The 12,334-nt window shown below is 51.5% G+C and overlaps 1 protein-coding gene across 1 annotated transcript in view; it reads left to right on the top strand.

The window, feature by feature from the left end:
• RAP1GAP2 (RAP1 GTPase activating protein 2) overlaps nucleotides 1-12,334 on the top strand; it is a 228,243-nt gene that overhangs the window by 111,092 nt on the left and 104,817 nt on the right. The window contains exon 4 of the mRNA XM_069483478.1: nucleotides 6,590-6,674. Coding sequence (XP_069339579.1) covers nucleotides 6,590-6,674 — 85 coding nt within the window. The remainder of the gene's footprint in view (nucleotides 1-6,589; nucleotides 6,675-12,334) is intronic.

Raw genomic sequence — 12,334 nt, 5'->3', positions numbered from 1 at the left:
GGCTGCTGGTCTCTGTGTCCATGAACCTGGCATTGAACTGGTGCTCTGAATCTCTGGGGTCCTCTTAGAGTGTGCACTGGGATGGGTAATGGCACTAGGGTCAACCCTGCCATGGGCTCACAGGTGAGCAACACCTGCTCCTTCCCAAGAGGCTCTTCAGGGGGCCATTGGGACCCACTCATTCCACCTGTCAGAGCCTCTCGTTCCTGAATCCCGTGTCCCCTCCTGCTCCTTCTACCCCCCACACCAGGTCTGCTGGGCTCATGCCCTTTCTCCCCTTCCACATTGGCCTCAGCACAGGCGGGACACACATTAATGCCCTCACCTCCATGTCTGTCCTCTTAGGCTTGGAATTAAGCCATGTGCACACACCCAGGACCTTGTGGCCCCCAGACAGAAGCTGGGTTCTCATGACCCTGCCTCCCACGCTTAGGGTCCAAAGCATGTGCTGCATCGAGTTACCCCAGATTTGAAGCTGCTCCTGCCCCCATCCACCTCTGCCCTCCGATTAGCTTTCTGCCCTGGCCCGGCCCCCACCATGCCTGTTCTGCCAGGTGATTTGATCAGAACCTTGGCAGCAACAACAACCCCCACCACAACAACAGCAACCAGCTATTGTGTTTTCGCTATGTGCCGGGCACTGTGCTAAGTGCTTTACAGGCCTTATTCAGAATGCTCAGTGAATAGGTGGTATTATACCATTTTACAGATGGGGAGGCTGCGCCACAGAGAGGAGAAATAACCTGACCACGTAGCTAATCGGGTGATGCTGGAATTCAAATCCAGGCCTGTCAGACCCCAAAACCAGCATTCTGGAACTGCTGTACACTCTGCCTCCCTGCCTCCCTCGAGGCCGGAGCCTGGCTCTCGGCTCCAGGCTGTCCTGCCAGCAAGGATGGATCTTCTTGAACGTTGCTTCCCACCCACGGGGGTGGCCCAGCCCTATGGACTGCTAGAAAGAGGTCCCCATGGCTATGCTGCTAGGCCATGAGTCTCTGCAGATAACCAGGAGGCTTCTCTGGGCATGAGCTCTCAGCCTCCACCAGCCTGGCTCCGCTGTGCCTCCCCTGGCCCAGCTTGCCCAGTGGCCATGTAATCCTCTGCCACCATGAGAGCTGTCTGAGATGCTGGTCACGCAGCAGAGTTGAGTCCTATTAGGGGACCGGGAGTTGGGAGTCAGCCTCCTCACTCTGCAGAGGGCAAGCACAGATGCGAACATGCCCACGGTCCAGCGTGTCAGGGCTAGAGCTAGTCCTGACTTCTGATCCACTTTTATCCTGTTGCGTCTGTTTCTTATGATGGTTTCTCTTAAAGCTGTTTATTTTATTTTTTACCCTAGCCTTCATGGTGTAGTTGGTTGTATAGGATGTGGAAATATGAAGAGTTAGAACTCTAAAATCTCTGCAAATGAATGCCTGGGCTGCAGGCACGTGAGAGTGCTGGAGGTGGGGAAGAAAGGTGTGGCTTTCAACAGGTGGGAATGCCGAGGAAGCCCACCCAGCATGGTGTGCCACCACTGCCACAAAGCGAGGACAAGCACACAGCCCAGGGAAGGTTGGAGATGGAGCCCATTCAGCCCATTTCTTGGTCCTCTTTCAAAAATTAAGATATAACATAAAGCCCATCCTTTTAAAGTGTGAATTCAGTAGTTTTTAATCTATTCACAAAGTTGTGCAACCATCACCAGGATCTAATTCCAGAACGTTTTTATGACCTGCAAAAGAAACCCTGTGTTCATTAGCAGTTGCTCCTTATCCCCCCAGCCCTTGGCAGCCACTAATCTACTTCCTGTCTCTGGATTTGCCTGTTCGGGACATTTCATAGAAATGGAATCATACAGTACGAGGCCTTTTGTGTCTGGCTTCTTTCACTTAGCTTGTTTTTTGAGGTGCATTCATGTCGTAGCTTGTATTGTGAAAAATATTCCGTTCATTGGTTGATGGACACTTGGGTTGGTTCCACCTTTTGAACCATGTTTCTTGTTCCTTTCTGCTTGGTTTTCCTGAGAAGCCTGGTGTCCGGCTGTCTAGAGTCCTCTAGCTTGGCTATTTGGAAAGCCAGAGAAGGTGTGGCTGAGCGTGGTGGGCTTTCTGGGGAGCTGACGTGGTGAGAGGTGTAGAAAAGGGCAGTTTGAAGGTTGGGGAGAGCCCTCTGCCAGCGGGAGGCCTTACCCTGGCCCCAGAGCCATCTGCTGCTTGCTAGGTGGGTATTTTCCCTGTTGTTGATTATTAACTAATGATCATGATCCTACGAGTAAATCCCCAGGCTAGAACTGGTGCTTATTTGAGATGCCAGAAATGTTTTCCAAGACATTTAAACAGCCCTGGACCCTTGGTTCTCTGTCTCCACTTGGAGACCAGATCACCCTGTTATGGGTTATAATCATCATCGTCATCATGGTCTACATTTGTATAGGACTTTGTGTTTTATTTCAAAGCCATTACTTTTAATTCCTTAGGTCATTCTTACCCCCATCTTTGCAAGTGAAGGAACTGAGGACATAGAGAGGTGAGGTGACTTGACCAAGGTCACACAGCAGGGTGGCAGGCACAGACACACTTGAACCCTAGGAGGAATCCCTCGATCCCGTTGTAGGGCACTTTCCACGGCAATGTGCCAGAGATGGCGCTTGCGGTGACCTCAGATGATGTGGGGCACAGCCATCGGAGGTGGGGGCGAGGACACTGGAGGCCTGGGTGCTGTAATAGGGCCCTCCCCAGGGGTCAGTCCCATCTGGGACAATCATCCTCCCTGGGAAGCTGGGTTGTCAGCTTCCACTCCAGTCCCCTTTGATCGCTTCCTCCCAACATTTGCATTTGGCTAGGACTTCTCCTGGCCTCCCTGAGTCCTCCTATCCACCCCAGGATGTCCCATATTTAGGGGAGGAACCCAACAGTAGGGAACCCCGGCACGGCAGGCAGCAGAAATGCTGAGGGAGCGACGCCTCCAGGACTCCCCAGGTGGAGGAGGCCCCCTCCTTTCAGCCGAGTGTGGAATCTTCCTCGTCCCCTCCTCTGCCTTCCCTCTGTCCTCTTTTTCACATCTCTCTTTTCCAAGCTTCCCCCATCACCAACCCCTCCTGTGTGGGTCTGGGACCCCTTAGGGCCATGTGTGAGTACTTGGCTGGGTTGGTTGGGGGGCAGTTTTCAATCTCAGTACCACGACACCTGGCAAGATCACTGTGGGTCACAAGACAGTTGTCATCTCTGCTGAGGATTTACCTTTTGGTTATAATAAATGAGAGCACATTCAAGGTTATCCCTTGATATAATCACATCACTTTCACCTACGCATGTGTGATATGTTTGCCTGCGTGGGCGAGAAAGGGCTAGAATTGCAAGGAGCACTGCCGCTCTTGCTCTATCTTATCTCGGCACCAGCTGGTGGCCGGCTGGGCCTGGCCGTCCTTGAGAGGGTGGCCCACACGCACATGTCATGGGTTGTGAGGGCTGGGGCAGGAGGGGGTCGAGCACAGCTGATCGGAGCAGGGTGAGGCAGAAGCAGGATTTCACCCTCCTTGTTTATGGTTCTCCAATCACAAGGCCAAGCCTGGAACCGGGCACCTGGGCACTGCATTCATTTCCCAGGGCTGCCATTGCCCAGTACCGCAGAGGGTGGCTTAAAGCAACAGACATGGATTGTCTTGGTTCTGGAAGCAAGAAGTCCAAAATCAAGGTGTTCGTAGGACCATGCTCCTCTGGAGTTTCTAGAGAAGAATCCCTCCTCGCCTCTTCTAGCTTCTGGGGGTGGTGGCCGTCCTTGGTGTGCCTTGGCTTGCAGCTGCATGGCTTTGGTCTCTGCCTCTGTCGCCACGTGGTATCCTTGCTGTGTGTCTGTGTCTTCACATCACATGCTTCTTAGAAGGACACTGGTCATCTTGAATTAAGGGCCTGCCCTAATGACCTGATAACTTGATTACATTACAAAGCTATTTCCAAATAGGCCATATTCACAGGGACTGGGGGTTAGGACTTCAGCGTATCTTTTTGAGGGGACACGATTCAACCCATACCAAGCATTAGCTTTTAAAAAGGAGGAAGGGCTGGGTCAAGAGTGGGGATGGTGCACTATGGCCTGTGTCCCTGAAAGGTGCCACTCTAAGCCATCTGTATATCACGGCAGGGTAGATTCTAACTTGTAACCAAGCGCCTGTGTGTTCTCTGAGTTCTCATCTTTTTGAGGACAGCAGTCATGTCTTCTTCCCACCCTGGCATCCCCTCTGGAGTCTTGGACACAGCCCTGGAGCCAGCGTGAGGCTGGTCACCACTGGTGCTCATTCCTGTTCCAGCACCTTCCAAGCTCCCAAGCATCACCCGGGAAATCCTTCTGGTCTCAGCTGCCCTGTGTTCCCCTGGGAGACCCCAGGAGCTTATCCAACATTCAGGGGAAATGGGAGAGGGGCTCAGCCCAGGAGTGTTGGGTGCTGGGGTCCCTTGAGCAGGACTCAGAGACCTTGGACAATAATAACATGTGCTCTGGTCTCATGGGCATGGACATCTTGCACCTTGTGGAAAGAAACAGGCATCGTCCCTTGTAGGTAAGCGTCCCTTGACTAGTGTTGTTAGAGACCTGCCAGCATTGTCGTCCTCTAGGGTGTGTGTTCCTGGAGAGCCAGGGCTGCTGTTGGTCAAGGTGCCTGCAAGCCAGCTCCAGGAGAATAGGCCAGAGATCCTCACCTGAGCCCAGAGCAGCAGCCCTGTACACTTTGGGTGGGGGGCTTACCTTCCTCCCTTCCTGCATGCTTTTCCCTACCAGGCTCCCAGCCCCTCAGGGGAGCTGTCCTCACCTAGGAGACCCAAGGGTGGTGTCTTCCAACCTTGGTCATCCTTTCTCCCTTCGTTTTTCCCCATCCTGGCTCTCAGGGGCCAGGACCACTGGGGAGGAGCAGTGGCTGCTTGGGAACGGCCCAAGTAGTAGGAGGGGGTGAGCCTGTGCTGGACTCAGCTCTGTTGGGTCCACAGGCAGGTGCGGGGCAGGCAGCCAGGCAGGACCCCACAGTGGTGATGTCCCAGACCATAAACAGAGCAGGGAGGCTGGTGGCTCTAGCTGAGAGGTAGAAGGAGCCGGTTCATTCTTTCGTGCGAGTGTGTGTGCGCGCACGCACTTATGTGCTTTCTTAGCCCTGATGGTTCTTGTGCTACTTACAGTCTGGATCAGGAGAAAGGGGACCCCCTGTCCAGCTGTCGTAGGTTGCATCAACAAGGTCCAGGAATGGAGAAGGAGGAAGGCAGATGGTGGAGCAGAAGAGGGGGATTGCCAGGTTGAGGTTAATGGGGTCATAGGATCCTCTGCCAAGCCAGATAGACGTTCACCAGAGTCCTTATCTGGCTGCTTAGAGGACAGTGAGGGTGGCCAGCTGCAGGGGCATACAGGGTTGTTGTGTCAGGGTGGACACAGCCGTGGGCCCAGCCTGGTTTCTCAGGAGGTGTTCCCACACTGGCCTGCCCCGTGGGCCAAGGGGAGCCAGGATGGGAGGGTGTCTGGGCCCCAGGGCCAGGGCTTCCCTCTGCAAGGCTGGAGGGCTGGGCTCTGGAGGGAGGGTGGGTTTCTCTCATGAAGAAGGCTGGGGGTTGGAGTTCTCACCCTGCTGGCAGACTGTGGGCTGAGAAGAGCTACAGAAGTGTTCTCTCAAGATGGCAGTAGGGGCCCTTTGGTCATTTGAGTGGGACCCAGCTGTTGGGCTGACCCTCTTGGCTGCTTCCAAGTGGGGCTCTGGAGAAGGAAACACTTGTAAAGTTGAGGGCATTGACCGCTCAGCACGGTCTTCTTAGGCTTATAATGTTGTTATCCAAGCCTCCCCGTCCCCTCTGGGAAATAGCCGGGGCACATCCTGGACACCAGAGTCCCTTGCCTGGGGACTCCCCAGGCTTTGCCCAGCTGGCCTTGTTGCGTAACCATTGCTGTGAGGGCTTATCTCACCCCAAACAGTCTGCCTGGTGATAGGACTGCAAACAAGCACTCTCTGGTCACTGGCAAGGGCCAGATGGAAAGTGGGGAGTGTGTGAGTGCAGCCAACCTGTTGCAGCCATGTTGCCATGGTGACACAACTCTGTTTAGCTGCCTCTCCATGGTCCTAGCCCACATGGACTAAAATAAGTTTTACCTGTGGCTTGCACAGCAGGCAGCCCTGTCCTCCCAAGGTCAGCTCTCTGGCTAGGGCCTGTGTGTGTGTGTGGACAGAGGGGCCCAAGGGAGAATGAATCCCTGGCATTTATCCCTCTCCCCTCGTCCCCTTCCACCCCAGCCCTAGCCCTGCATCTCTCTAGACCAGTGGTCCTCACTGTGCATCAGAGTCACCTGGAGAGCTTGTTAAAACACAGATTCTTGGGCACCATCACTGGAGATTCTGATGTGCACTTGAGAATTTGCATGTTTAGCAAGTTCCCAGGTGATGCTGGTGGTCCAGGAACCACATTTGGTAGCACCGCGTTAGATTTTAGTACATCACGGTGCAGAAAATGCACCCAACTCTCGTCTTCTGCATTGTATGTTAAACTGTGTCCCAAAGCCCAGCCACTCTTTGGGGAAAGAGGGGACGGTGCAGGCAGGTCCTCACTCACCTCTTCTCTGTTCTTTGTCCTCTTTGCAGGAAGCAGGAGCTGGCCAACAGCTCGGAGGTGAGCCTCCCAGACCGGCCGCTGTCCCCTCCTCTCACTGCACCGCCCACCATGAAGGTAAGAGGCTTGGATTCAGTAAGCAGGGAGGGGAAGTGGGTGGGGGGAAGTCTCGAAGCCTTGCTGTTGCCTTGGCTCCAGGCCCAGCTGCTCCTGCCCCACCGGGGCTATGGAGTGCCCCAGCACTTCTGGAGGCAGTGTCCAATTAAGCTCACTAGTGTGGGAGGAAAGTGTGACCGAGAGACTTGGGTATCTGTGCCAAGAGGCCACAAGGAAATAGACTGGGGCTGAAATGGAGTTGGCAGGACTCTTGGTAATTGGTGAGAGGCCTTGTGGAGTGGTGGGGTTTGAGAGTGAGGGGCCCAGGCAGGAGGAGGTGGGGAGACAGAATGCAGCTGAGTGCCCAGAAGGACTGCCTGGGGCTGGGGTGGGGGGCTCCTGGGACTTGAATGGCACTTACATGCTGGTCTACCTGCCTATGACTGGCCCTGCTGGGATGGCCCAGTCACCCTAGTCCTGGGAGAGTTGCCCTGGGGGTTCGGGGGTGGGGGTTGAGTAGTTCTTTTCCTATCAACACTTCATTCATAAGCTTCTTTCCTGGGGAAACCATATCCGAGGACCCCAGGCTGGGAACCCTCCCATTCCTGGAAAGGAGCTGAGGGGGCAGTACCCTCCCATCACCATGTCCTTCCCCCTTTACTTTTCAGTCCCCCTGGCAAAGGATAGCTGGCCCTCATGGGGACTTTCAGCTCAGCCAGTGTTCCTGCCTAGGCCGTCATGCTCCTCTCTCCCTCCTTCCCTCCCTTCTCCCTTCACACTTTGTGGGGCAAGTGAGGACTAGCTTTGAAGAAGTCACCTGCCTCCTGAGTCAGCTGAGGGGACATCTAGGCCAGCACCTATCTCTGTCCTGGGGCTCTGCTCTGAGGTGACTCATAGGGAAATAATTAGGCATCTCCTCCCACTGTTCCAAATTGCCTCTCCTCTTCCCTGACCTAATCTGTTGCCAGGTGATGCCCCCCAAAAGAAGCAAATAAAAACCATCCTTCTTGCTGTTACCATCCTATATTGGGGGCCCATGATGCACAGAGCTGTGTGATAGACACTTTGGAGTGTGTATGTGGCATGGCAGCCAGAGCCTGCCCCGGGTAGGATAAGAGTTCAGCAGTAGGCAGCGGGCAGGACAGAGTGTAGGGCTGATCAAGGACAGCTCTATTCTCCTCCTTTTTGAGTACCCAGGGGGCACTGAAAGCCAGTGCTGGTATCTGAGCCAGGTGCTGGGATGGCTCATTTGCACAGGGTAATGCTAAGAGGCATGTCACTATTCTGAGTGTTAGTCCCTTGGTCTGTAAAGTTGGGTGTGGGATGTTTGCCTCTGTCCTCATGGATGGCGGGAGTTTGCAGGGAGAACCCTGACAGTCTCCGAGGAGTAGTCACTGAGTTCTCTTGGCTGACTTTACTCACTCATGCACTCATTTAAGTCACTCAATGTCCAATATTTATTTGAATGTTGTATTAGTCAGGACTCTTGGTTGCAAGTGACAGAAACAACTCACTTTGGCTTAGGCATAAAATAATCTTTTTTTTGCCTTTGTAATGGCTAGTATAGATGCCAGATATGGCTGCGTCCATGAAATCTGTCTCATTCCTTCTTCTGTGTTGGTTTCATTCTCTGTCAAGCTCTGCCTCTGTGGTGGCAGGATTGTGACAGCAGCTCCTACCCACTAAGTAACCCCAGTGCAAAGAAGTTTTCCTCAGTAGTTCTAACAAAGTCCCAGAGAGGAAGCTCATTGGCCTGGCTTAGGTCACATGGCTATCCCTGAACCAATCATTGTGACCAGGGACATCTCCCTGGTCTGATTGGCCAGACATGGGTCTCATGACCACCCCTAAAACATAGGAACTGAGAGCAGGAGAGGGGTGGCTCCTCGAAGGAAAATTGAGGTGCTACTGTGGGAAGAAGGGGAAATGGGTACAGGGCAGGCGAAACCAATAGCTTTCAACTGCATGTGCTAACGATATGCCAGGCCCAGTGTTGGATTGTGGGGACCTTGTAGTGAACAAGATATTATGGTCCCTGCCTTTCTGGAGCTTGTAGTCTAGCTAGGGAGCCAAAAGTCGAAAAAATAATGTCAAGAATGAGAGATGGACTTAATCTTTCTCATCTCTATGAACATTCAAAAGTTAAGTCACTTCTGGGAGTCAAGATGGTGGACCAGAGAGAGATACCAGCTGCCAGATCATCTCAGAAAGAAGGAAAAGTTTTATATGAAAAAGAAAAACAAATGAACAAACATAGATCGAGTATAATTTCAAGGGAAATATGCCAGAACTTACCAGAGGCTCCACGGGAAGAAGCTGCAGAACAGGACAGGAAGGAGCAAGGTATCGGCAGAGATCAACCCCCAAGAGGCTTGGAGTCCAATGAGAGGAGGTGGAGAGGTTTGTTTCTCCCCACCTCACATCTCTGATGGATGGTGGGTTCCTGAGCTGCTGGAGAGACCTTCTGCCCACATAAGCCCAGAGGCTGCTGCCGCCAATGAGCTGGGAGCTTCTTGTGGATGGGGCACCAGGCTCCCAGCTCCCTGGGCTGCTTCCTGCCCCACAGACCTAAGCTGGGATGGCAGGTACCGTATTGCTTCTTTACCCACTGTGTGTCTTTGTCTTCCCCAGCAGGCTTCAGCTCCTCAGGTTTTGTCTCCCTCATTCCCACAGAGACGTTTTCCAACTCTGGCCTAGACTGCAGAAGCCACAGGTTTCCAGTGGGTCCTAGGTGACCTGTGTGATTCCAGTACCTGGCCATTCTGGGTGGATGGCCTCCCATAGGGAGGGACGGGCACCACCAGAGTGCTAACTTTCCTCCATCCAGACTCTTTCTCCCCTTCCCTCCCCAACCCATGGCTGCCGAGAGAAACAATTGAGCCACCACACCGAGGCTTCCACAGAGAGTGGGGATCAAACTTTTCCTCTTGGGGTCCTCCAGCAGACCGAGGGGTGCTCGCATTGTGAGCTCCCTGCCTGTCAGCTCTCCGTTGTGCTGTTTGCCTGGTGACTCTATGAGAGTGGGGAATGCCTCAAGGCAGAGGGACATTGAACCTGCTTGAGCATCCCAGGGGCAACTCAGGACCAGCATGGTCAGGGATTGATCTTTGGGGACTCAGGGATGAACCCTAAGGTCAGATCCCATACCCCCAGGTCTTGATGGCATTGCTCAGGGGCAGGGAGAGGAGATTTGTGAATTAGTCTCGGGAGGTGAGAGAGCCCTCATGGGCAGATCAGCGGGGAGAGTGCAGTGTGGGTCCTAGCCGCAGTGTGCTGGCAAGGCACCCATCCCCCACTGGAGGGCTGCGCTTTCAGCTCAGGCTGGAATCCTGGGCAGGGAACTTCCTAGCCTTCATCACAGTCTTGGGGGAGCCTGGGTGGCTTGAGCTCCTGCCTGCTGGAAGACACTGGGGGGCAGAATACCTCAGAGCATGGGAGGGTGGAGAAGAGTGAGGCCCACTCCAGACTGTCAGATTATGAATCTCAGATGGTCCCACCTCCTCAAGCAGACTTTCTGGTTGGGTGGGGCCACTTCAGGCACTCCCAGGTGGCTTTGCCCAGAAGCTGGGAGCAGACCTTTGACTCTTCTGAAAGAGATCCGTTGGCAGCTTTTGTGGACCCTGAGGGCAACCTCACTCAACCCAGCACTGCCCAGCAGCACTCCCCTACCCGCCTCTGCTGTGGCAGAGAATTAGGACTCATCTGAAGTTCCAGGACCCCAACCACCACCTGGGGTATTCGAATGCTTCTCCTGAGGCAATAGAGCTGGTCACAGGACCCAAAAACAACATTGCAGCTTGTTCCTCTGGCAGGCATCACCTACTGACAGGGAGGTCAATTTGCATGCCCTTACAGCATTTTCTGACTCAGTCATACAGGGTGTGGTTGATTCTCACCCACAAGCACCACCTATTATCTCAGAGATTAAACTGGGCATGACATTCTCTAAAAATAGAAGCAACAGCTGCTCCAGATGAGAAGATATCCATGAAAGAACTCAGGAAGTATGAAGAATCAGAGCAAAAGATCACCCCCAAAAGGGAACACCAGCTCTCTAGCAGTGGATACCAACCAAAATCAAAATATTGAAATGACAGATAAAAAATTCCATACATGGATTATAAGGAAGCTCAATGAAATACAAGAGAAAATGGAAAACCAAAACAAACAAACAAAAAAAAAAAAAACACAAAAAAATTCAGGAAATCAATGAAAAATTCATTAAAGAAATCGAATTATTAAAAAAAAACCAAATAGAACTTCTGGAAATGAAAAATTCATTCAAGGAATGTGAATCTCAGTGGAAAGTCTTAAAGACAGACTAGAACAGGCAGAAAAAAGAATCTCAGAGCTTGAAGACAACACCTTCAAATTAAACAAGCCAGTCAAAGATAAAGAACAGAGAATTAGGAGGAAGGAACAAAGCCGACAAGAAATATGGGGTTATGTAAAAAGGCCAAACATAAGAATTATAGGCATCCCTGAGGGTGAAGAAGAAATCACACAAGGGTTGGAAAAACTACTTGAGGGAATAATAGAGGAAGGCTTCCCTGGTCTTGCTAGAAATGTAGATATCCAAGTACAAGAAGCTCAAAGGACACCTAGGAGATTCATTGCAAAGAGGCAATCACCACAACACATAGTCATCAGACTGGTCAAAGTCAACACAAAGGAGGAACTCCTGTGAGCCATAAGGTGAAAACATCAGGTAAGTTACAAAGGAAAACCCATCAGGCCAACTGCAGACTTTTCGACTGAGACCTTAAAAGCCACAAGAGATTGGGGCCCCATCTTCAGGCTTCTTAAATAAACTAATGGCCAGCCTAGAATTTCGTATCCTGCAAAACTAAGTTTCTTATACCAGGGAGAAATAAAATAAAGACTTTTTCAGGCAAGCAAACCCTGAGGGAATTTGTCAAGACCAGATCTGCCCTGCAGGAAGTACTCAGATTTGCATTATACATTAATCTGCACAACAGAAACCCACCAGTGTAAAATTACCCAACAGCTAAGCCCAGAGCCCATATAAAATAATGGCTCAAGAGGTAAAGCAAAGCAACAAGATTCTACTCAACAGGATGAACAGAAATGCATCCCACTTATCAATCCTTTCAATAAATGTGAATGGCTTGAATTCCCCACTCAAGAGACATAGGCTAGCTGATTGGATAAAAAAAATACAAGCCAAATATCTGCTGTCTCTAGGAAACACATCTCACCCACAAGGACTCATTCAGACTCAAGGTAAAGGGATGGAGAAAAATATTCCATGCAAATGAAAATCAAAAGAAAGCAGGTATAGCCATTCTCATATCAGATAACATAGACTTCAAGTCAACAATAGAAAAGAAAGAAAAGAGGGTCATTACATAATGGTAAAGGGAGCAATTTATCAAGAAGACATAGCAATTCTAAATATTTATGCACGTAACACCGGTGCACCCAGATTCATAAAGCAAACCCTGCTAGATCTAAACAAAGAGATAAACAGCAACATTGTAATTGCTGAGGACTTCAACACCTCACTGACAGAACTGGAGAGATTCGCCAAGCATAAAATAAATGAAGAAACACTGGACTTAAATGGGACTGTAGAGGAAATGGGCCTAACAGACATTTACAGAACATTCTACCCCAAAACTGCTGAATATACATTCTTTTCCTCAGCACATAGAACATTC

Source organism: Eulemur rufifrons, chromosome 9 (genome assembly GCF_041146395.1).
Source record: "Eulemur rufifrons isolate Redbay chromosome 9, OSU_ERuf_1, whole genome shotgun sequence".
Lineage (NCBI taxonomy): Eukaryota > Metazoa > Chordata > Mammalia > Primates > Lemuridae > Eulemur > Eulemur rufifrons.
This window is presented reverse-complemented; position numbering and strand designations above follow the sequence as displayed.